We start from the raw sequence: 26038 nt of genomic DNA, 5'->3' as shown, positions 1-26038 counted from the left end.
TTGCTTTAACTGTTTGCCCTAAGACTTCTCCTACAGATCTACTGAGTAACAAAGTATGAACTCAGGACTGCACTGTATCCACCCTGGGTCTTCTTGGGCTCTATAAATAAAACAAAAAATGGTCAGACTCACAAGATGTCTTAGGCCACTCTGGCACTAGTGTACTCAGATGGGTATAGTTCAGGGGTCCAATTCAGCATCAGGGGAATGTCAGACCTTCTTTTGCAGTGTGCTTGCTGCCAGTTACACAGTTCAGGTACAAGGAGAAGAGATCCACCTTTAGATAAGGTTAGAAGCTGCCCTAAAATAAAAGCTTCATGTTTCAAAGAATCAGTTTCTCTTGTAATAATTTCATGGCCTTAGTTTCCAGGTTGAGCCAAAGGATACACACCTACGAGTTATCCATCACATTCAAGGAAGCAAGAGGTCTCCATAACATATTTAACTGAAGGTCAAATTCTCATATAGGGGGAGAAGGGATTTAGTTAACACTTTGCCTATAGTGACCCTTTCAGAAATGACTTCAGATAGAACCAGCTTACTCATTGCTCTTGCTAGTTAACATGATCACATCTTAATTCCATGCCTCCTGCTGCTGAGAACTCAACCACTTCATGTATCAGCCTCTGAATGTGGCCTATTACTGCAAGACACTGGGTTTCCTCTTCTTTTTTAGAACATTTACTACTTTTTTCTTTTAATTAAAGTATAGTTGATTTACAATGTTTTGTTAGTTATTGGTATATAGAAAAGTGGTTAAGATGCACACACACGCACACACACACACACACATATTCCTTTCAGATTTTTCCACGATATTACAAGATCTTGACTATAGTTCCCTCTGCTATACAGTAGCTCCTTGTTATTTATTTTATACATAGTAGTGTGCATCTGATAATCCCAAACTCCTAATTTATCCCTCCCTGATCTTTTCCCTTAGGGTTGCTTTGGCAGCTCTGGGTCTTCTGTGGTTCCATATAAATCTTAATACTTGTTTTAGTTCTATGAAAAAATAGCATGGGTAATTTGGTAGGGACTGCATTAAATCTGTAGATTGCTTTGGGTAGTATGGCCATATATTCTTTTAATCCAAGAGTGTTGGATAACTTTCCATGTGTTTATATCACCTTCAGTTTCCTTTATTGGTGTTTTATAGTTCACAGTATATAAGTTTTTCATCTCATTTGTTAGTTTTATTAAGTAGTTTTTTAGATGTGATTTTAAAAGGGATTTTTTTTTCACTTTTCTGATATTTCATTGTTGGTATAAAGAAATGCAATTGATTTCTGTATACTAATCTTCTATACTGCTACCTTTCTGAATTTGTTTATCAGTTCTAGTAGTTTCTGTGTGGAGTCCTTAGGGTTTTCTATATATAGTATCATGTCATCTACATATAAAGATGATTTTACCTCTTCCCTTCCAATTTGGATACCGTTTATTTCTTTTTCTTGTTGGATTGCTGTGGCTAGGACTTCCAATAATATGTTGAATAGAAGTGGTGAGAGGGGACATCCTTTTCTTGTTCTGGATTTAGTGGGAAGGTTTTTAGCTTTTCACTTTTGAGTGTTATGTTGGTTAGGTATTTGTCATAAATAGCTTTTATTATGTTAAGATAAGTTCCCTGGATATCCACTTTGGTAAGAGTTTTTGTATCATAAATAGATGTTAAATTTTATCAAATGCCTTTTCTGTATCTATTGAGGTGGTCATGTAGTTTTTGTTTTCTTTTGTTGATGTGGTGTATCACATTGATCGATTGCCATATGTTTAACCATCCTTGTGACCAGGAATGAATCCAGCTTGATCATGGTGTATGATCCTTGCAAAAGCTAACAAATCAGGAGAACACATTGGTCATAGCAATACCTTCTTCCAACAACACAAGAGATGACTCTACATATGGACATCGCCAGGTGGTCAATACTGAAATCAGATTGGTTATATTCTTTGCAGCCAAAGATGGAAAAGCTCTATAGAGTAAGCAGAAAACAAGACCTGGAGCTGAGTGTGGCTCAGATCTTGAGCTCTTTATTACAAAATTCAGGCTTAAATTGAACAAACTAGGGAAAACCACTAGGCCATTCAGGTATGACCTAAATTAAATACCTTATGATTAAACAGTAGAGGTGATGAATAGATTCAAGAGATCAGGTCAGGCAGACAGAGTGCCTGAAGAACTATGGATGGAGGTTCATAACACTGTACAGGACATGGTGACTAAAACTATCCCAAAGAAAAAGAAATGTAAGAAGGCAAAGTGATTGTCTGAGGAAGCTTTACAAATAGCTGAGAAAAGAAGAGAAGCAAAAGGCAAGGGAAAAAGAGAAGGACATACCCAACCAAATGCAGAGTCCCAAAGAATAGCAAAGAGAGATAAGAAAGCCTTCTCAGGTGAAATGTAAAAAATAGAGGAAAGCAACAGAATGGGAAAGACTAGAGATCTCTTCAAGAGAATTGGAGATATCAAGGGAGCATTTCATGCAAGGGTGGGCATGGTAAAGGTCAGAAATGGCAAGGACCTAACAGAAGCAGAAGAGATTGAGAAGACGTACCAAGAATACACAGAAGAACTATGCAAAAAAGATCTTAATGACCCGGATAACCACAGTGGTGTGGTCACTCACTTGGAGCCAGACATCCTGGAGTGGAAATCAAGTGGGCCTTAGGAGGCATTATTATGAATAATGCTAGTGGAGGTGATGGAATTCCAGATGAGCTATTTACAATACTAAAAGAAGATGCTGTTAAAGTGCTGTACTTAATATGCCAGAAAATTTGGAAATGCAGCATTGGCCACAGAAGTGGAAAAGATCAGTTTTCATTCCAATCCCAAAGAAGGGCAATGCCAAAGAATGTTCCAACTACCATGCAAATGCACTCATTTCACATGCTAGCTAGGTTATGGTCAAAATCCTTTAAGCTAGGCTTCAGCAGTATGTGAACTGAGAAATCCAGATTTACAAGCTGGATTTAATAAAGGCAGAGGAACCAGAGATCAAGTTGCAAGCATTCATTGGATCATAGAGAAAACAAGGGAATTCAGAAAAACATCTATTTCTGCTTCACTGACTATGCTAAAACCTTTGACTGTGTGAATCATGACAAACTATGGAAAATTCTTAAAGAGATGGGAGTACCAGACCACCTTACCTGCCTCCTGAGAAACCTGTATGTAGGTCAAGAAACATCAGAACTGGACATGGAATAACAAACTGGTTCAAAATTGGGAAAGCAGAATGTCAAGGTTATATATTGTCACCCTGCTTATTTGACTTATTGCAAAATACATCATGTGAAATGCTGGGCTGGGTGAAGCTCAAGTGGGAATCATGGTTGCTGGGAGAAATATCAACAGCCTCAGATGTGCTGATAATACCACCTTAATGGCAAAAAGTGAAGAGGAACTAAAGAGCCTTTTGATGAAGGTGAAAGAGGAGAGTGAAAAAGCTGTCTTAAAAGTCAACATTCAAAAAACAAAGATGATGGCATCTGGACCCATCACTTCATGACAAATAAATGGGGAAGAAATGAAAACTGTCACAGACTTTTTTTTTCTTGGGCTCCAAATCCACTGGGGACGGTTACTACAGCCATGAAATAAAAAGATGCTTGCTCCTTGGAAGAAGAGCTGTGACAAACCTAGACAGTGTATTCGAAAGCAGAGACATCACTTTGCTGACAAAGGTCATATAGTCAAAGCTATGGTTTTTCCAATAGTCATGTATGGATGTGAGAGTTGGACCATAAAGAAAGTTGAATGTCAAATAATTGATGCTTTTGAACTGTGGTGCTGGAGAAGACTCTTGAGTGTTCCTTGGACAGCGAGGAGATTAAACCAGTCCATCCTAAAGGAAATCAACACTGAATATTCATTGGAAGAACTGATGCTGAAGCTCCAGTCTTTGGCCACCTGAGGTGCAGAGCCAACTCATTGGAAGAGATCCTGATGCTATGGAAGATTAAGGGGAGGAGAAGAAGGGAGCGACAGAGGATGAGATGGTTGGATGGCATCACTGACTCAATGGACATGAGTTTGAGCAAACTCCAAGAGATATTAAAGGACAGGGAAGCTTCGTGTACTGCAGTCCACAGGGTTGCAGAGTCTGAAACGACTGAGTGAACAAAACAATTGATAGATATGTATTTATTGCTGCTTTAAACCTTGTTTTCCAGTTGATTTTGTATTTCTTTTTGTTCCTTTCTTTTTCTTTTTTGTTTTTCCTTTTGTGGTTTGAAGATTTTCTTTGTCTCATGCTTGAGTTCTCTTGTTTTTGTGTTTGTGAATCCATTGTATGTTTTTAATTTATAACTACAAACCTTGGTTTTCAAATATTGAACGTTAATTCTTATCAGCTCAGTTCAGTCGCTCAGTCATGTCCTATTCTTTGTGATCCCATGGACTGCAGCATGCCACGCTTCCCTGTCCATCACCAACTCCCGGAGCTGGTGATATAATTAAGATGTAATTCTTGTATCTTACTCTTTATTGTTTATTCTGTTTAAATGTGGTAGGTATAATATTTCAATGTAATTACTTCAATGTAATAATCAATTTTGTAGATAGTTAAGTGGAAATATGTTCTCTGATACAACCTTTCCTTTAATTGTTGCCTTGCTTGCTCACTCTGTGTTGCCTGTTTGATGTGGCCACCTGTGGTTGTGTGTGTGTGTGTGTGTGTGTGTGTGTGTGTGTGTGTGTGTAGGAGCGAGGCATGGGAATTCCCATCATATTCTGAGGTTGCTATGAAGAGAAGTCCAGACATGCTAGACCAGAATTCAGTCATTTGATTTTGATAACCTTGGAGTCTGCTGTAATTTTTCCCTCTAGCTTTCCTTCTCCCGGAGAAGTGGACTCCCAGGTTCACTTTGGTGGTTTTAATTAGGCATTTCTAAGGAAAACAGGATATGAATGAAGAAATAGTAATGCAATCCTTGGAAGATTTGCATCTCAGTAAAAGCAGCTGGCTCTTAGACCACTAATGGTTCATTTACCACAGTGGGGAAATTAAAATAGGAAATATCTTTTCTGGCTTGGTACTGGTGCCTGCTTGTACATTACAATATTTTCCCTGCTCCCAGCATCGGCACCACATCTCCTGAGTCCTCAATGAGTAAAGATGCTTCGGATAGTCTTTTTTTCTTCTATCGTTGTCTCTGAAATTTTAACTTTTGTAGGACTCATTGTGAATCTCTTCATTGTAGTGGTCAGTTACAAGACTTGCATCAAAAGCCACAGGATCTCTTCTTCTGACAGACTCCTGTTCAGTTTGGGCATCACCAGATTTTTTATACTGTTACTGAATGTTGTTGTCATCATCTCTCCAAATGTGGAAAGGTCAGTCTCCTTATCCTCTTTCTTCCTGTCATGTTGGATGTTTTTGGACTCTAGTAGTCTTTGGTTTGTAACCTTGCTCAACGTCTTGTATTGTGTGAAGATTGCTAACTACCAACACTCCGTGTTTCTCCTGCTGAAACGAAATCTCTCCACCAGGATGCCCCGGCTGCTGCTGGTCTGTATGCTCCTTTCTGTCTTCACCACTCTCCTGTATGTTATGCTCAGACAGTTGGCACCCCGTCTTGAATTTGTGACTGTGAGAAATGGCACAGTATTTGACATCAATGAGGGACTCCTGTCTTTGGTGACTCCTTTGGTTTTGAGCTCATTTCTCCAGTTCATCATTAATGTGACCTCTGCTTCTTTGTTAATCAATTCCTTGAAGAGACATATACGGAAGATGCAGAGAAGTGCCACTGTTCTTTGGAATCCCCAGACTGAAGCTCATGTGGGTGCAATGAAGCTGATGATCTGTTTCCTCATACTCTACATTCCATATTCAGTTGCTACCTTGCTCCATTATCTCCCTTCTTCTATAGGGATGGATTTGAGAACCAAGTCTATTTATGTTATTATGTCCACCATTTACCCTCCAGGACATTCTCTTCTTATTATTCTCACACATCCTAAACTGAAAACAAAAGCAAAGAATATTCTTTGTTTCAGTAAATAGTGGGATTTCAATAATAAATGGTGCTAAAGTCACTTCAGGGGGAGCAAGATTTTCTTTGTTGGTAGTTTTCCCAGTGATCTGAGAAATTCATTTTTGTAATTACTGATCTGACTCCATAAACCTTTAAGTGCCCGTATTTCAGTTCATTCTACAATATATTGTTTAGTAATATTCTAAAATCAGGCACTTTCTGTAAGGAACTTGTTGGAGGCATTGCTTATCGTGTTTTGCATGGGCATCACATCCCTGGATCATGGAAATCACCACACTGTTCCACTGGCTACTGAAGTGTAATGGGTAGTTCCCCCAAATTAAGCAATATATTAGAGGTCACTTCATTAGTTAAATTTTTGAAGTTTAGCTGAGGAACCCTGGGTAAGGGATCAGCAATGGGTAAATGGTCATCGGGAGCCACTCAACTGGCTTAGGCGTAACAAGAGGGTGCAGCGAGAAAAAGAGGAAGGGAAAGTTTCAGAGAGAAAAGAGAGGAAAGAGAAACATCAAAGGAGATACGTGAACATTATGTTAGATGTAGAGAAAAAGGGTCCTCAACTTCCTGACAGTAACTGCCAGGAAACTCAGGACTGAATTTCTACTTTTGTTCTGGAAAAAAGGGAAGGGCCAGAATTAATGGGTGGAGGGAAGTGACCAGCATTAAAGAAGCCCAATCCAGGATAGCTTTAAGGATCTTCAAATCTGGGAAGCCAAGTTCAAAAGCATATGCCACAGAGTGAAATCAACACATTCTGAGTGCCACTTTACAAAAGATTTGACCCTATCATATGATACGGAATTCAGTAGAAAGCTGAGAGGAGACACTGGACTAGTGGTGGAAACACCTGACCTTTGGTGAACTTCCGTCGTCTCTGTGTGAATTTATGCACTGAATTGTATGGGCACTGCATAATTCTCCAGAATGTTGCACTTTCTGTTTATTTGTTTGTTTGGAACAGCAGGACTGTGGCTACAGGGGAACAGAAATCTGAAGTTGAAATACTGATGTTTTGAAACGGGATTTGGGAAATAATTTATATAGTTTTTTGTGTGTTTACAGGATATGTAATATTTACACATCTCAAAAGAATCTTATTAAAATAACATTTTCCTTATTAAAAATTATCCCAAGAAATCGCCAAATTTTACAGTCTACCTGATATCTCTCATCCCAGCCACCAGAATCTTGACTAGAGTATTAAGTAAGGTTACCCAAACCAATATTTTATACTCCGAAACCTGGAGGTATCTGTTGGATTAGAATCTGAAGATTAGGAGATAAAAGGATTGCTGAGAGTGATTAAGCTACACTATGACATCAGAACTCTAAAGGAATAGCAGAAACCCTGATGGACCCCAACATCTTTTCTTTTCCCCCATAAATTGATAGTTATGGAATTTTTAGCTGCTCAGAATTCTGGTAGCTTTCTCTTGTCATTAGGTATTGCCATATGATTGAGTTCTGCCAATACAGTATGAGCAGAAGCTGTGTATATGATTTCTAGGTGGTGCCCCCAGAACGGGTGTTAAGAGGTGCCTTGCCTTCCTCTTTTCCCTTCTTTCCTGTGGGCTGGAACGCTGATACAAGGATTGGCTGTCTTGCATCACAGATGAGGTGGCGGCCTGGCGATAGTGGAGCAGATTTTCATCCTAGACTTGGCTGTTTGGTTCCTAACACTGTGGAACTGCCTTACCTAACTCCAGGACCGCTTATGAAAAATAAACATCTCCATTCTTTTTGACTCTGTAGTTTGATGTTTCTATTGCTTTACTCAAATAACTTATGCTATACCGTAAGTATGTACAATAGCATATATCTTTATGATGAAGTAGTGTGTAGCTATTTACCATTTTATAGTCAAGGAACATTTTTATATGATCTGATAAAATACTTACACTAAGTGAAATAAAAATAAAGTAATGCATATGCAAAAAAATTGAAAACAATTATTTTTAGGTAGAAAGTTTTGAGCTTTGCTTTCCTGGTGGCTTAGATGGTAAAGAATCTGCCTGCAATGCAGGAGACCCAGGTTTGATCCCTGGGTCATGAAGATCCCCCGGAGAAGGGAATGGCAGCCCACTCCAGTATTCTTGCCTGGAGAATCCCATGGACAGAGGAGCCTGGTGGCTACAGTCCATGGGGTCGCAAAGAGCTGGACACGACTGAGTGACCAACACTTTCACTTTCAGAAAGTTTTGAGTAATTCCACCCCCCCCCCACCAAGTTTCCAAGTTTTCTATGGTGAACATATGTTTCTTTGGTAATCAGAACAAACTACATACTTTAAAATATAAACAGTAAGAAATTATCTGTCTGTCTGTCTAGAGGAGCTATGGGGTCTTCTGATGTCAAAATTCTAATTTTCCTCACTAAGAAAGGCTGCGTGAGTAACTATTCTTCGGGTTTATCTGGATTCTTTTTCTAGTATTGACAAAGTTCTGCTAATTCATTTATTGATTGTCTTATATTGTATTCATTTATTTCCTATTTGGACTGGGTGTATTGGTTTTGTATTAGGAATTTTTTAAATTAGGTTTTGCTATTTGAAGAAAGTCTAGAACCTTCCTTCAACTTGAGACTCTTTCTTCAAACTCTTTCTTTAGAAGAGTCACTTTCTGAAATGAATGGCAGGCCCCAGAACATCATGAAATGTCCACTGTGGTAGCTGTAACAAGGGGATTTGTTACTTAACTTTTAACTGCTACAAGTCCAAATATTCTCTGGGCTACATTTTCACATGCTATTTTATTGGTTCCGCACAATTTCTTTGGTAATATAGGTATCATTATGCCCATCATAACAGTGAAACTAGGAGAGGGTAGACCCAAGGCTCCAATTCCTCTTCTGATTCTAAAATCCAATTATTTTTCCCCTGTATCACAAGATGAGTGGGAAGACATAGTGGCAGAGTAGAAAAATGTCCAATTATAAAGCTTTATTTTCTAGGACAAGAAAAAAATATTCAAAATGATGTCTGAAGCAGGATGTATCCAACCTGAAAATCTCACCCTAAGGCTGCTTAGAATTTATATTTATCTATTTATCTGTATCTGTCTATTTATCTGAGAGAGGTAGGGGAGATATGAAATCTTGTGGGTGCTTAGTTTCCTTCCAAAATAAGTATTATGGGATCCTGTAGATACTGGATTTTTAGGCCGTGGAATTTATGTGAGATATGTTTTTTAAACCAACAAGTAGGAACATTAAAGAAGAAACCATTTTACAGTTTCTTTTGAATGCCACTACTTGGGAAGGAATAGGCCAATAGAAAGAGGGTAGGAAGGGAGATACAATTCATGGAAGAACTAAATGAGATTCTTGGCCTTTTCAAGTATTTTGAAGGTTTCTCTATATTGCTGAGATTTCACTTAAACATATGTGACTTTGGGTTTCCCTGATTGTTGTTACCAGCTTTTTTCAGTTGTTTCAGTTAAAAAACAAAACAAAACAACACTAAAAAAAGAAAGAAGGGATTAAGAGGAAGAAGACAGTAGTGTTTGAAAGCATAAATTGAATGTAACTTTTAAGATAGCCTCAGATGCCAGGGTTTTTCAGCGAAACTGAAGCTTACTGAAAGCATTTAGAGTAGATTTCCCAATAATGTTCTTTTTTATAAGCTCAGGCTGGAGATGTATCCTCTCATCTGCCCACTGCTTCTTAGAGAGTGCTGGAGAAGCTGGGACTTCTTTCGAATTCTGTATGCTTGCTTCCTGTTCTTCCTGAGTGAGTAGAAGGTGGAAGTGGTAATTTGATAAAACTCCCTAAGGATTTAGATAACTGACCCTTGGCCAGTCTGATTCCTTAAGTGAAAAAGGGAAAAGAGAAACTCCATGGATGTGTGAGAATTTGCCTGGCATGGAAACTGACAACAGGTAGGTGATACAAGTTAATGGAGGTTAGGGAGGGGTGGGAGGAGGAGAGGGATCAGAGGGTAAGGACCGCAGCAGGGGGAGGGGCACAGACTGCACGCCAACCTCCCCAAGTGTCTGGGGTGGGTGTAAGGTCAGTCTTCTTGGGGCATGCCAGTAGTAACTTCACATCAGAGCAGCTGGCTTGTTCTCTGGATGATGGCTGAGGGCTGGGTAGGGTCTGGGAAAAGGCAGGAATGTAACTCGATGTCAGGAGGAAGGGGCCTGAGGCCCTGGGTGATGGCTCCATGTGTGCACAACTCGCAAATGAGGTGTCTAAACACAGGTACATGATTTGTTTCATGCTTTTCTGACCTATTTTATATATAAAGTGAAGTTGCTCAGTCGTGTCTGACTCTTTGCGATCCCATGGACTGTAGTCTACCAGGCTCCTCCATCCATGGGGTTTTCCAGGCAATAGTTCTGGAGTGGGTTGCCATTTCCTTCTCCAGGGGATCTTCCTGGCCCAGGGAGTGTAGACAGACGCTTTACCATCTGAGCCACCAGGGAAATCCTATTTTATATATATATATATATTTATATATTTATATATATATATATATTTTTTTTAATTAGAGTATAATTGTTTTATAATGTTGTGCTGACTTATTTTAAATACAGAAAATTATTTGTCTCAGTTTTGCTACTTTCATAGTTGGGACAATGACTATATAATGACCTGAATTCAGGGCTCTCAAGAAATAATCGAACATATTGATATTACTCAGAAAAATCTCTCTAATTCCCACTTGTTCCTCTATATGTTTGACTTCTCTGCCTGTTTTTAAAGGCCTGTCTCCTATCATCACTCTTACTGTCCAGAAATTCTGAAATTGTGTGGAGCTGATCACCTTTTTAGAAGCACCATCCCAGGTCTTATATTTGCGTACTGTGAATACCAGCAGACTTCAGATGTTCCCCTACTTTGTTGACAGGAGTGAGTATGGAGAGAAATCACCAAGGAAGGAAGGAAAAATACTGACGTTAATTTGTAGGAACCAGGCTAGGCAAATTCATATGTCCTTTTGTCATCACAATATCCCTGTGAGGTAAGCATTATTATCAAAACTTTCTTTATAAGGAGGAACCAGGAGCTCTGAGATCTTAATTGACTTGTCTAAGAACATGCCTTCTGACTGGTTGAGCGGGGAGGCACACCCCAACCTGTCGGATTTTGAAGCATGGTGCCTTTCTGTGAGTGGCCCCAAGCACCCCTCTTTAAATTCCCCTTACAAGGAGCTGGTCAAGGGATTTGTGTCCCATTGAGGGTTAGCGCTAGCACGGGACTGTGGACGCTTTACTTTGGATGAGCAGATAGCCATAACATCCTGTCTGCCATCTCTGTCGCTCAACTCTTTTCTTAGTACGATCTTGCGAGGGGAAAACCTCCATCTCCCAAATTTCCTCTGGAAAAGCACAAGTGCCAAAATGTTAAAAATGTGATTGTCATGCAGACAGCATTCTGTAACTGGGTTTTATGTACCTTTTCAAAAATAAAGTTTTAATTTTATTTTGCAGAAAAGTTGCAAAGAGAGTATGTAGGGTTCTTATATTCTCTTCTCTCAGCTTTTCTGATGTTAATTCCTTACATAACCTGATACATTTGTTGAAACCAGGAAACCAGCATTCATACACTGTTAACTAAACTACAGACTTCATCCAAATTTTACTGGTTTTCTCATACATGTTCTTTCTCTGTTCCAAGATCCAATCCAGGATATCACCTTGCAGATAGTTTTGGTCTCCTCTGGTCTCTGATGTTTCTCAGTCTTTGCTTGTTTTTCATGAGCTTGACAGCTTAGAGGGTTACTGTTTGGGCATTTTGTAAAATGTCTCTTCACCTGAGTTAGTCTGATGGTTTCCTCACAGTTAGACTGGGTTTGAATGCCTTTGGGGAAGAGTACAACAGAGGTGAAGCACCCTTCTCATCACATCACGTCACATCAGGGGTGCATGATGCCGTGATGACTATTCACTGGTCCTGTTAACCTGGATTGCTTGGTTAAGGTAGTGTCTGCAGGTTTCTCCACTGCCTGCTTACTCTGCTTCCTTTTCCAGACATTCTAGTTTAGAGGTAAGTCTCTACGTCCGGTTCAGTCTCAAGGGAAGCAGCATTAAGCCATGCTTTCTAGAGGGTCTCCCAAATCTTGTCTATCTTATTTCTCCTCCGAAATTTTCATACTTATGGAACCAGATAAAACAGCTTCTGCTCTCCTATCTTGGAGAAGGCAATGGCAACCCAGCCCAGTACTCTTGCCTGGAGAATCCCATGGACAGAAGAGCCTGGTAGGCTGCAGTCGATGGGGTCGCTAAGAGTTGGACATGACTGAGTGACTTCACTTTGACTTTTCACTTTCATGCATTGGAGAAGGAAATGGCAACCCATTCCAGTACTCTTGCCTGGAGAATCCCAGGGATGGGGGAGCCTGGTGGGCTGCCATCTGTGGGGTTGTACAGAGTTGGCTACAACTGAAGTGACTTAGCAGCAGCAGCTCCCCTATCTGCCAGGTCCCCTCACTACCATTTCCTTTTTCTGCCCCAGTGTTGCTGCTGCTGCTTATATTTTTACACTGATCCTTGCTGCACACAAGCCATGGAGGATGATATAGTTTGGCACTTCCTTCTCCCTGCAAACACCTGAATTCCAGTACCCAAGACATGGTATCAACCCAAGAGAGCAAGAACTCCACCTCTTCATAAAGTGATGGAAAGAAGCTGGAAAGACAATAAATATATGTATATTGATAGTTTTGGTGGCATATGCTTATTAATAACATGCTTAATTTGCTCAGTTTCTGAATGTTTAGACTCATACAGTGTATTAAGAGAAGAATTAATTTGCTCAGGTGAACACCTGCTATTGGTGAGTTGCCTTCTAGATGCCTTCTGATGGCAATGCGGGCACAGTTCTGGGAAGCATTGAAAAAGGCTGTGTGCAGGAGTACAGAATGGTTGAGTCCCCAAGATATGTCAGATGTAGGAGCTGGAGCTGTACTGAGTCTGGTAGTTTATAGGCAGAAGGCATTTTTTGGATGAAAGTGTCAGACTTGAGCCTTTGAAACCAAAGTCTCTTAGTTGCTTCTTCCTTCTTCATGTGGCTTTCATGCCTTGGCTAGCCTCTCTGCCATCATCTCCAGCTCTTCCTCTGCTGAACCCACCACTGGCTCATCTCTGAGATACTCATGGCTGCCTTTATGTATTGGGCTTCCCTTGTAGCTCAGCTGATAAAGAATCCACCTGCAATGCAGGAGACCTTGGTTTGATTCTTGGGTCGGGAAGGTCCCTGGAGAAGGGATAGGCTACCCACACTAGTATTCATGAGCTTCCACTGGTGGCTCAGACGGTGAAGAACTTGGCTGCAATGTGGTTAGATCCCTGAGTTGGGAAGATCCCCTAGAAGAGGGTATGGCAGCCCACTCCAGTATTCTTGCCTGCAGAATCCCCATGGACAGAGGAGCCTGGCAGGCTACAGTCCATGGGGTCACAAAGAGTTGGACATGACTGAGCGACTAAGGACATTTAGATTATAATGGTTAGGAGGAATCAGACCTGTTGAAGAATTCTATGGAGGGTGTCCATGACATGGGAGGGAGATCGAGTCAGCCCTTACTCTAGAAAACTGCCAATAGTAAAATTCACTTACTGTAAAATTAACTTATTATAATTAACTTACTGTAGAGTTAATGAAATTTCTGTTCTCTTTTTCTTATTTCTTCTTTAAGTTTGAAATAAAATGAGAAAGTAGTGTGAAAAGGAGAATAGAAATCAGAGCTGTTGCTCTCTAAGCAATGCTAAGTGCTTGTTTTGTTAAACTCCAGGTGTCAAAACTGAGTTTTCATGTTTTGCATGGAAAGGATCACATTTTTCTAAATTATTATAGGTAATCCAATTCTCTTTGCCAATGTAGACTATATATCCCCTGATGAAAGGAAGTAAAAAAATAGCTGTAGTTTTGAAATAATGAGTGTTAGAAAGACTTGAACCTTGTGTTAGTTGCTAGATGTTTTTTAGACAAACATTTTTCTTATTAGAGTTAACTAATTATCTCAGTTCTCTATGTGGTTTCAGTTCAGTTCAGTCGCTCAGTCATGTCGGACTCTTTGCGACCCCATGAATCGCAGCACGCCAGGCCTCCCTGTTTATCACCAACTCCCAGAGTTCACTCAGACTCACGTCCATCGAGTCAGTGATGCCATCCAGCCATCTCATCCTCGGTCGTCCCTTTCTCCTGCCCCTAATCCCTCCCAGCATCAGAGTCTTTTCCAATGAGTCAACTCTTTGCATGAGGTGGCCAAAGTATTGCAGTTTCAGCTTTAGCATCATTCCTTCCAAAGAAATCCCAGGGCTGATCTCCTTCAGAATGGACTGTTTGGATCTCCTTGCAGTCCAAGGGACCCTCAAGAGTCTTCTCCAACACCACAGTTCAAAAGCATCAATTCTTCGGCTCTCAGCCTTCTTCACTGTCCAACTCTCACATCCATAATGACCACTGGAAAAACCATAGCCTTGACTAGACAGACCTTAGTTGGCAAAGTAATGTCTCTGCTTTTGAATATGCTATCTAGGTTGGTCATAACTTTTCTTCCGAGGAGTAAGCGTCTTTTAATTTCATGGCTGCAGTCACCATCTGCAGTGATTTTGGAGCCCCCACAAATAAAGTCTGACACTGTTTCCACTGTTTCCCCATCTATTTCCCATGACGTGATGGGACCGAATGCCATGATCTTTGTTTTCTAAATGTTGAGCTTTAAGCCAACTTTTTCACTCTCCCCTTTCACTTTCATCAAAAGGCTTTTTAGTTCCTCTTCACTTTCTGCCATAAGGATGGTGTCATCTGTATATCTGAGGTTATTGATATTTCTCCTGGCAATCTTGATTCCAGCTTGTGTTTCTTGCAGTCCAGCATTTCTCATGATGTACTCTGCACAGAAGTTAAATAAACAGGGTGACAATATACAGCCTTGACGTACTCCTTTTCCTATTTGGAACCAGTCTTTTGTTCCATGTCCAGTTCTAACTGTTGCTTCCTAACCTGCATACAAATTTCTCAAGAGGTGGGTCAAGTGGTCTGGTATTCCCATCTCTTTCAGAATTTTCCACAGTTTATTGTGATCCACAGAGTCAAAGGCTTTGGCATGGTCAATGAAGCAGAAATAGATGTTTTTCTGGAACTCTCTTGCTTTTTTGATGATCCAGCGGATGTTGGCAATTTGATCTCTGGTTCCTCTGCCTTTTCTAGAACTGGCTTGAACATCAGGAAGTTCACGGTTCACGTATTGCTGAAGCCTGGCTTGGAGAATTTTGAGCATTACTTTACTAGAGTGTGAGATGAGTGCAATTGTGCGGTAGTTTGAGCATTCTTTGGCATTGCCTTTCTTTGGGAATGGAATGAAAACTGACCTCTTCCAGTCCTGTGGCCACTGCTGAGTTTTCCACATTTGCTGGCATATTGAGTGCAGCACTTTCACAGCATCATCTTTCAGGATTTGAAAGAGCTCAACTGGAATTCCATCACCTCCACTAGCTTTGTTTGTAGTGATGCTTTCAAAGGCCCACTTGACTTCACATTCCAGGATGTCTGGCTCTAGATGAGTGATCACACCATCGTGATTATCTGGGTTGTGAAGATCTTTTTTGTACAGTTCTTCTGTGTATTCTTGCCACCTCTTCTTAATATCTTCTGCTTCTGTTAGGTCCATACCATTTCTGTCCTTTATCGAGCCCATCTTTGCATAAAATGTTCCCTTGGTAGCTCTAATTTTCTTGAAGATCTCTCTAGTCTTTCCCATTCTGTTGTTTTTCTCTATTTCTTGCATTGATCGCTGAAGAAGGCTTTCTTATCTCTTCTTGCTATTCTTTGGAACTCTGCATTCAGATGCTTATATCTTTCCTTTTCTCCTTTGCTTTTTGCTTCTCTTCTTTTCACAGCTATTTGTAAGGCCTCCCCAGACAGCCATTTTGCTTTTTTGCATTTCTTTTCCATGGGGATGGTCTTGATCCCTGTCTCCTGTACAGAGTCACGAACCTCATTCCATAGTTCATCAGGCACTCTATCTATCAGGTCTAGTTCATTTAGGTCAGATACACAGAACACTCATCGTCTGCCAGGCAGTGTAGCAGGCACAGGGACACAGCAGTGAGCAGTCCCTGCATCCAGGGTGCACGCGTTATACCTCACCCCACCCACCTGAGGACCTGGCACCTGAGAACTCCTCCTGCAGCTGTGGAGAGGCAAAGGGGAAGACCACAACTGCCACTGGTCAGAGAGCTGGGATAAGGCACGAACCTCTCCAAGAGCAAGGCTTCTGTGGTGACTTTAAATCTATTTCTCACGTCCACTGTATAATCATAAGGGCTTTGATTTAGGTCATACCTGAATGGTCTAGCGGTTTTCCCTACTTTCTTCAATTTGAGTCTGAATTTGGTAATAAGGAGTTCATGATCTGAGCCACAGTCAGCTCCTGGTCTTTTTCTTATTGACTGTATAGAGCTTCTCCATCTTTGGCTACAGAGAATATAATCAGTCTGATTTTGGTGTGGACCATCTGGTGATGTCCATGTGGAGAGTCTTCTGTTGTGTTGTTGGAAGAGGGTGTTTGCTTTTCTTAGCCTTTCTTAATACCACTCATAATTTGTCAAGAAACCATCTTTTTGTTTCTGGTGATTTTTTTTTTCTTTTGAGGCGAGACTGGGCTTTCTGGATACATGTCAGTGGCTACCCTGCTTTGCCTGAGGTTCTACTGCCCAAGACCTTGAGTGCGACAGATGGGAGAGGAGGACAGTTGCACCTGCTACCTGAAAAGTCACCACAGAAGCCTTGCTCTTGGAGAGGTTCGTGCCTTATCCCAGCTCTCTGACCAGTGGCAGTTGTGGTCTTCCCCTTTGCCTCTCCACAGCTGCAGGAGGAGTTCTCAGGTGCCAGGTCCTCAGGTGGGTGGGGTGAGGTATAACGCGTGCACCCTGGATGCAGGGACTGCTCACTGCTGTGTCCCTGTGCCTGCTACACTGCCTGGCAGACGATGAGTGTTCTGTGTATCTGACCTAAATGAACTGAAATCCAGTCCTGCAATCCATTATATTTTTAGTGGAACAGCTGAGACCTCGAGAGGGTGGTGGCTCACTTGCAGCTTCATAGAGTGCCCCAGGTACTGCTGGGACGTGGAAAAGAACTCTTTTCACTACACCCGTGCTGCCCTCCTAAGAAGCCAGCCTGGCCTTTCCCCTTCTCTCCAGTCCAATTCCACTGTCTTCTCACTTCCTTCATAGTTGTTTCTAGCCTGTATCAAATATCATACTGGTTTTCTGTTCTCTGCATAGCAAGACAAGTTTAGCAGCTTAAAACAGCATACTTTTATTGTGTCATGGTTTCTGTAGATTAGGCTCCCAGCATAGCCCAAGTGGGCTCTGTGCAGGCTTCTCAAAAACCACAGTTAAGATGTTGGCTGGGCTGTGTGCCTTCTGGAGCTCCGGGTGCTCTTCCAAGCTCTTGGTTATTGGCAGGATTCAGTACTTTGCATTTGTGGGATGAGGTCCCATTTTCTTGCCAGCTGTCAGGTGGGGGTGTCAAATCTAAGCATCTTGGGGCCTCCCATAGTTCCTCAACATGTAACACTCTCATAACATGGCAGCTGGACTCTTCAGGGTCAGCAGAACGGCTCCGTTCCTCCTCTAAGACATTAACTGATTAAATCAGGTGACTCTCCTTTTTGATTAACTCAAACTTGACTGATTAGGGCCTTAATTACATCTGCAAAAGCCCTCTGTCTTTGCCATATTACCTAATCACAGGAGTGACATCCCCTGTTATTCATAGCTCTACACCTGCTCAAGGATTATTCAGGGTGTGTACACCAAGGGGTGGGAACTTTGGGGGCCAGTTTAGAATTCGGCCTCTCGCAAACACATTTGCTTTTGGCTGGTCCCAAGGAAGTTGGAATCTGAACAATAAATGAAGCACTTTCCCTGTATTTCATGATAACTATGCTAGTCGTTTTTTCCCCTTCTTTGAGCCCATCTCCTTTCTCTTAAGATTTTGATGTGAGATATACACTAAGTCAAGTGTGTGTGGATAATTGATCATGAGGGCATATGACCTCAGAGATCTTGATTAATAGTGATGGTTTCTGTACCCTATCTCCTATATATTTTTTTCTATTATTTGCCGCTTAAGTGAAATATGTTCTGGTTCTCTGATTGTTTTCTTTCCCTGGACTCCCCTAATTCTGTCTTTAATAATAAAATATATTTTGAAGTTCTGAGTTTATTCAGCTTTCATGCTTACATGTTCAAAATTCTTTTTATGAAAATAGATTTTCTTTTTTATGTGAACAAGCTCACATCTGGCATGGTGTAGAACTAAATGTTTTGATTTGGTCTCTCTCGTTGATGTGCATATATGCTAAGTTGCTTCAGTTGTGTCCAACTCATTGTGACCCCATGGACTGTAGCCCATCAGGCTCCACTATGCATGGGATTCTCCAGGCAAGAATACTGGAGTGGGTTGCCATTTCCTACTTCAGGGCATCTTCCCAACCCAGAGATCAGACCCGCATCTCTTATGTCTCCTGCATTGGCAGGGGGGTTCTTTACCATAGTGCTACCTGGGAAGCCCTTATTATATGATGTGTTAGTATCTAATGTTAACCCAATATCCTTGAGAAGTAGACTTGATATCTGTGATCTTTCAAATGTCTTGTTTCAGGGTTTGTCCATGTTCATTCACGTGAATGCAAATACAGAGAGATTTGTAACTTCTAAACTCTTTGTTCCTGGTCAGAGCTGTTCAGTCCATGCTTGAGAACAGATTGCAGAAGGGTAAGACCAAATCCAGATTTTGTGATCTAAGAATTTACCTTGAGTGTGGTATCGCCTTCAGGGAATCTTTAGCGTAGCCAGGAGCGGTCTACACTTATCTGCGCTAAAGCAGAGCACCTTCTGCGACAGCAGTGAGAGACTTCTCCAGCCATGCTGACTTCTATCCCAGGACTGCTGATGCTGGTGGCAGTGGCTGAATCTCTCATTGGCCTCACTGGAAATGGAGTTCTTGTGGTCTGGAGTTTTGGAGAATGTCTTCGAACGTCCAGGGAGTCCTCGTATAACCTCATTGTCCTGGGCCTGGCGGTCTGTCGGTTGCTTCTACAATGGTTGATTATGGTGGACTCAAGTCTGTTCCTGCTTTTCCAGAGCAGCCATTGGCTTCGCTGTCTCAGTGTCTTCAGGGTTCTGGTAAGCCAGGCCAGCCTGTGGTTTGTGAGTTTTCTCAGTATCTTCTATTGTAGGAAGATCATGACCGTTGAACACCCTGTCTCCTTGTGGCTGAAGCAGAGGGCCTGTTACCTGAGTTTCTGGTGCTTTCTGGTGTACTTCATGATCCATTTGTTACTTATAGTCAGGGGTAGCTTAGACTTCTCCAGTCCTTCCCAAGGAAACAGCATCTTATTCCCCATTTCAAACTGGCACTATATATGTATATTACAGCTCAATACAGTATGATGCCTTTCATGACGTTTCCTCTTTCCTCTGGGCTGCTGATTGTCTCTTTATATAGACACGACAGGAAGATGAAGGTCCATACAGCTGGCAGAAGAGATGCTCAGGCCAAGGCTCGCATCACTGTCCTCAAGTCCTTGGGCTGTTTCCTTGTACTTTACATGGTCTATACCCTGGCCAGCCCCTTCTCCATCAGCTCCAAGACTTTTCCTGCAGATCTCATCACTCTCTTCATCTCTGAGACACTCATAGCTGCCTGCCCTTCTCTTCATTCTGTCATTCTGATCATGGGGAATCCCAGGATGAAGCAGACATGTCAGAGAATCCTGCGGAAGACTGTATGTGCTTGAAGAGCCCAGGGCCTGTGAGCTGGAGAGAGAGGAGTGGTCAGGAGACTGTTTTGAGATAAGTTTTTGATAGCTCTCCCAAAGAGGACTGACTTAAAAATTTTTCCCTCTTTAAAATTTTTTTTTATTTTATATTGGAGTATAGTTGATTAACAATGTTGTGTTAGTTTCAGGTATACACAGAGTGATTCAGTTGTACATATATATGTATCTATTCTCTTTCAAATTCTTTTCCCATTCAGGCTATTACACAATATTGAGCATAATTCCTTGTGCTATACATTAGGTCCTTGCTGGTTATCTGTTTTAAATTTACCAGTGTGTACATGTCAATCCCAAACTCCCAATCTGTCCCTCCCTCAAACTCTTTCCCCCTGGTAACCATTTGTTCTCTTAAGTCTGTGAGTCTGTGTCCCTTTTGTAAATAAGTTCGTTTGTATCAATTTTTTCTTTTTAGATTCTGCTTATTACCTCAGCTGGTGAAGAATCCGCCTGCAATGCAGGAGAGCCCAGTCCAATTCCTGGGTCATGAAGATCCACTGGAGAAGGGATAGGTTACCCATTCTAGTATTCTTGGACTTCCCTGGTGGCTCAGCTAGTAAAGAATCCTCCTGCAATGCAGGAGACCTGGATTTGATCCTTGGGTTGGGAAGATCCCCTGGAGAAGGGAAAGGCTGCCCATTCCAGTACCCTGGAGAATCCCATGGACTGTATAGTTCATGGGGTCACAAAGAGTTGGACATGACTGAGTGACCTTCACGTTTTATAAGTGGTATCATATATTTGTCTTTCTCTGTCTGACTTATTCCACTTAGTATGACACTCTCTAGGTCCATCCATGTTGCTGCAAATGTTACCTCATTCTTCTTGAAAAATTTTTTATTGGAGTATAGTTGATTTACAATGTTATGTTAGTGTCAGGTGTATAGCAAAGTGAATCAGTTACATATATTCACATATCCACTCTTTTTGCAGACTCTTTTCCCATATAGCCATCACAGAGTATTGGGTAGATTTCCCTGTGCTATACAGTAGGTTCTTGTTATCTATTTTATAGTGTGAATATTTCACTGTTTTTAGTGGCTGAATGAAAACTTTCCTTCTTTAACAGTACATCAACAAATGGGAAATAGAGAATACAGAGTAAAAATCAGTAGTGTTTCTCTCTTGACAGTACATTATTTTCATGTATTGTAGAAATCAAGGCTGGAGCTTCATGTTTGGTAAAAGAAGTGTTATATTCTGTTTATATATAACAAATAATTCATTTCTTTTAAATTTACATATGTAAGTTGTGTTTTTCCTATTATATGAAATAGAGGTTAGGAACAGTTAATAAAGTGATCATTAATTTGTATGAAATTTCATCTATCTGTTAATGTTAGTCATTTTAGATAAGTTTAATAAAAGTATCAATGGATTTTCCCATTTCTCTAGTTATCTAACTGAAAAACAAAACAAAAAAAAATTTCTATTTCTGGAAGTTTCTTTGAGCCCTAGACCTGCCTTTTAGGATAAAAGTCAATTGGCTGCCATAATTGGTATTAAGTTCTGATGCCCAGGATCTGGGGGAAGCAAGATGGGAGCGAGGGGCACTTGCTTCCGCTCCCCAAAAGAACACCACTCCCTTCAGAGGTCAAACCTTATTTTCTTGGTCATTCAGCCATCCTGACTGTCCACTCTGGCCTCTCCACAGCCTAAAGGCAGAGATTTAGCACGTTGGGTCTTTGAGTTGGATGGAGATCATCCAGCACATCACATCCATGACGGTAGGAGCTGTGCCTGTTTTTGTCTCCTGCGTAGGTTCCTGGAGCCTGGAATATTACCTGGCCTATAAGAAACAGTTTCTAAATGGTTGATTTGCTGTGTGAAGTAGCCTTCTAACTCCTTTTGTATATTATAGAGAAAATGAGGCCCAGGGAGGGCAATGGGCTGCTCCAGAGTTTCACAGAGAGCCAGAACTAACTTTCCTGACTCCTATCCCAGGCTTTCTTTATATCACACTACTTTCCTAAGGAGTTAGCTTTGTGTCCTTTGTATATACTTCCTCAGCCTTCTTTTTAGGCTTATTTGAACACATTTCCCCTCTGTAATCTAAAGAACAGTACTTGGTATACTTACACTGTTTTCATTGCTTACTAACCATGCTAGTCTACTTTCATTAACATGTTCTAGCACGTATCTTTTCCTTATCCAAAGCTGTGAGCTGAGGACTGTGCTGGGCGCATGTAGATGCTGGTCATCATTCAAGGGAGGCATGGTTCCACCGATGTCACTGTGAGTTGTGTGAGGTCAAGCACCATGTTAGTCTTCTGGAAATGATAATAATCATCCTTTTCAAGTAGAGAGATACCTCTCTCTGGCTATATTTTTAGTAGTAGGATAGATTTTCCATTATGCCATGCCTATACAGCTGTCTGTTGTGACCAATTGTAATAATGATAATTACCTAACATTTGTATTGGGCTTTATATCAAGTATTCTTCTATGTAGTCTATTATCTCATTTGATTGGAATAGCAACTCTATGCAAGTGGTAGTTGTTTTCCTATTTATGTAGATGACAAAACTTAGGCTGGAGTGATGATTTGCTCAAGATCATCAGCTAATGAAACAGTCCCAGGTGTTTGAACCCCAAATCTTGTGCTTTTTCCAGTAAACCTTAAGTTCCTCTTGTTCATACTTGTGAGACTTCATTCTGGGATTAGCCTGTGGCATGCTCAAGTTTTTGAGTATTTTTAAACAGGTGAAATAAGCAGCTAATCTTTTAAGTTTGGTGTTAGTGGGATGCTTGGGAGCCAAAATCCAAAATCATGACAGACTGAAGTTTCTGTGACTTGCTTTTCTCAGGGACAGAACACTTGCATTTTCATCTTTTGGGATTGAATTTCCTTCCTCTTCTGTATGTGATTTAGCTCATGATGGATGTGAAGCTACTTTGTGTTTTACCCAAGGAAACAAATCTGGAGGCAAATCTGTGCTCTTGAGTTAAATCTTGTGTAATTAAATCTTTTATAGTTTGCATTCTCAGAGCTGCAGCTGGGTCCGTGTGCATGTGCGTATATGTGTGTGTGTTGGGGTGGGGGGTTCAGCTAACCTTCCTTTCTCTTATGAACTGAGATCTCTAATGGTGCAGCCTAGAGGGGAACTAGAAGAGATGTGAATAGTACAGTAAGGTAGAAAAGGTACAGCAGCATTTTCCCATTCCATGCCATGAAGTTAGTCCCAGATGTAGTCACATTTTACCTTTTGTCTTCATTCTTCTGGTGATGACTTTCACAACTCTAAATATTTTGCCTCTCTTACTTGGTTTATTAACTTTGAACTGTAACTTTTGAATCCCATTCATCAAAGTTTGGGGATTGTCTCACTTAACCTCAAATTTATTCCCCTCTCCAATATTTGATTATTTTTATTTACCTGTCATTCTTCTGGTCAAGAAATGACTTTAAATAATATAGTTTTTACTTTGCTTTTTAAAACCATAACTTATGACAATATCTACAGAATCTGAACTATGTAGAAGGAAGAAATTAGTTCTTTAACTCTCCTGTGCTCTCCCCACATCCCAACTCATGTGTCCAACTTGATATGATTTAAGAATAAATTTAATTTATTGGAAGGGAATTGGCTATCTCTTGGGATCAAAGGGATGTCTGGAGAATCGGTATCAGAAAGAGAATCAGGGGGTTTAAACAACTGAGAACACAACCAAGTCATTCTTGAGGGACTGATGCTGGCACCACCATTCACGTTTCAACTGTTAGCATTGTGTCTTTGACACTGCCACTGCCTCTGTGAACATGTCCCTTTGAATTATAGTACCAAGGTCTAAAATCCTGGCTAAGAGCTTCTGCTTGGTTGATTCTAGGTCATACGTGCCATACATGACAGGTCCTGTGGCGAGGAAAAATCTGATTCCACTTTGGTTTCTGAAACATGTATTTTTAGATTAGATGACATATTCAACAGTGACATTAAGCATCAGAATCAATACAGCTGTTGGTGAATTAATGAACTGAAAGGTCAGCTCAAAGAACGCTCTGAGAAGGTATCAGGAAACAGTAAAAAGATGGAAATAGGAGAAATAGACCAAATAAATTAAGCATATAGATTGAAGACAAAATGAACTGTTGGAGACACCTTACTTTCAATTAAAAGAGAAAACATTAGCAATGTATGAGCATTTTAAGAACAAAGCTGAAAACTTTGCTGAGGTTCTTTCCTTTAGTGCAAGCTAGTGAAATAGCTTCAAAACTTCAACATTCTACATTAAATACAGTTACTATATAAGCCAGCAGTTCCTCTCATAGGTATATAGCCAAGAGAAATGAGAATGTATGTCCACACAAAAACTTACCAATGAATGCTCACAGCAACACTGTTCATACCAGTCAAGAAGTGGAAACAACCCAAATGTCTGTTGTCTGATGAATGGATAAACAAAGTGTGATGTGTGTGTGTGTATGTGTGCGCACACATAATCATATAATAGAATATTATTCAGCCATAAGAAGGAAAGAAGTACTGATATATGGCACAGCACAGATGGACCTGGAAACATGCTAGCTGAAAGAGGCCTGTCAGAAAGACTTCATGTTTTATGATTCCCTTTATATCAAAGGTTCAGAATAGGCAGATCTGTAGAACAGAAAGTAAATTGGTAGTTTCCAGGTGCTGGGACTGTAGGTATTGGGTAGTAACTTTTTATGGATATATATGGTTTCTGTCAGGGTCATGAAAATGTTCTAGAATTAGATAGTGCAATATTTTTTGCTTAGGTCTGTGACTATATGAACAAAACCCACTGATTTATATGCTTAACAACACATTAAAGAAATAAAAAACTTTAAATATTAGAAAAGAAGAAATAAAACTGTCATTATTTTAAGCAGATATGGTTGTCTACATAGAAAATCCAAACAATTAAAAAATTTTAGGAAATAATTTAATTTAGAAAGGTAACTATATATAAGGTCAATATCTAACAGTTAATATGTTTCTATATTAGCAGTATGAAGCAATCAGTAAACATGAGTTTTTAGAAAACCATTTTTTGTAGCCTCTACTGTTCTATAAAATTCTGGGAAAGCTTTAGATAGTACATGCTTCATGGTAAAAGTTAGTTTCAAGTTCTCAGTCTTGGCAGCATATGAGAATCACTTTGGCAGATTAAAAGGTATCACAAATACCCAAGTCTTGCCCAAGAGCAATTCTGTCAGAGTCTCTGAGATAGGACTCAGGCATGATGTCTTTTAAGTGTGCAAAAGAGGTTAAGAAGAGCAGAGTATTAATCTCATTGTAGTTTTCTTAGCATAGTATCATTAAGATGAACGTATCCTGAATTTAAGGTAAAAGATAACTGAAAATCAGGTATCAACAGTTTAGGCTTTCTTTTAATAAGGTTTTGTAGCTTGGCACTGGATATCTCTGAGGAGCTAGTAGAAGAGTTGGGGGACTACCTGATGGCAGCATCTTTCACTCCCAGGCCCCTAGCTTTGTAAATTGGTTTTGGGCTTTCCCAGTATCTCCAGAGGAATGGTAGCCAATTCAACCCTTACTCCTGAGATTCCTGTCCTGGATGTTCCCTCGATGGATCTCTTATCCTCTTCCCTTCTTCTGCCCATTTGTCAGCATCAGTGCCTTCTGGGTACGTTCAAGACTCAGGAGCCACATTCCGTCACACTTTACTATCACAACTTGTCATAGCATGTTCCTCATCCTCACTTCCTCACTCCTGATCGTCGCATTTTGACTCTTCTGTGTTAATCATGATTTCTCTAGGAGGGCAGACACCGCCTTTCCCAAGCACCTTTCAACTCTGTTTTCTGCATCTCCAAGAAGATTTCATAGAACCTACTCCAGTTTTGGGGATCCTTGTTGAGTAATTCTCAATGTATGTTTTCTTTAAAATGTTACCTCAGTATTCCCAGTTTTACTCTAGTTTTTTTTCATAGTACTTACCTGACATAATACATTTTAAAATTTACCTGTGTCTCTAAACTAGAATGTATACTCCATGAGGACAGAAATCTTTGATTTTCTCCTGTGTCTTCAGTGTTTAGAACAGTAGGTATTATTGAATGACCACACGTATTATTGTGTATGATTGTACTGCCTTTTAAAAAGTGAACCACACTCTGTGGCCCCCCACCCTACCAGTGTTTTGCTCTCTACGGTGTCACAGTGAACATCCTTGTAAAACTCTAAAGGTAGATGTCAGAGAATATGCGAATGCGTAGTTCTAAGGTTTATCCTATGCATTGCCAAATTCTTATGGAGGATG

At 40.5% G+C, this 26038-nt stretch overlaps 2 protein-coding genes across 2 annotated transcripts; both read left to right on the top strand.

Moving 5' to 3' along the window:
* TAS2R4 (taste 2 receptor member 4) lies at nt 5124-6014 on the top strand. The gene has a single exon (XM_005679539.1). The coding sequence runs from the start codon at nt 5124-5126 to the stop codon at nt 6012-6014; it is 891 nt and encodes a 296-aa protein (XP_005679596.1).
* On the top strand, nt 18882-19756 carry TAS2R5 (taste 2 receptor member 5). The gene is given in 2 exon segments (XM_013963483.2): nt 18882-19398; nt 19401-19756. Coding segments are annotated over 2 exon segments (873 nt in total).

This window comes from Capra hircus, chromosome 4, assembly GCF_001704415.2.
Source record: "Capra hircus breed San Clemente chromosome 4, ASM170441v1, whole genome shotgun sequence".
In the NCBI taxonomy this organism is placed as follows: domain Eukaryota; kingdom Metazoa; phylum Chordata; class Mammalia; order Artiodactyla; family Bovidae; genus Capra; species Capra hircus.
Note: the sequence above shows the minus strand (reverse complement) of the source record. Positions and strands in the feature narration are given on the sequence as shown.

What these genes read in the sequence shown, in the direction of transcription:
- TAS2R4 (XM_005679539.1), top strand. Translation starts at nt 5,124, where the DNA reads ATGCTTCGGATAGTCTTTTTTTCTTCTATCGTTGTCTCTGAAATTTTA.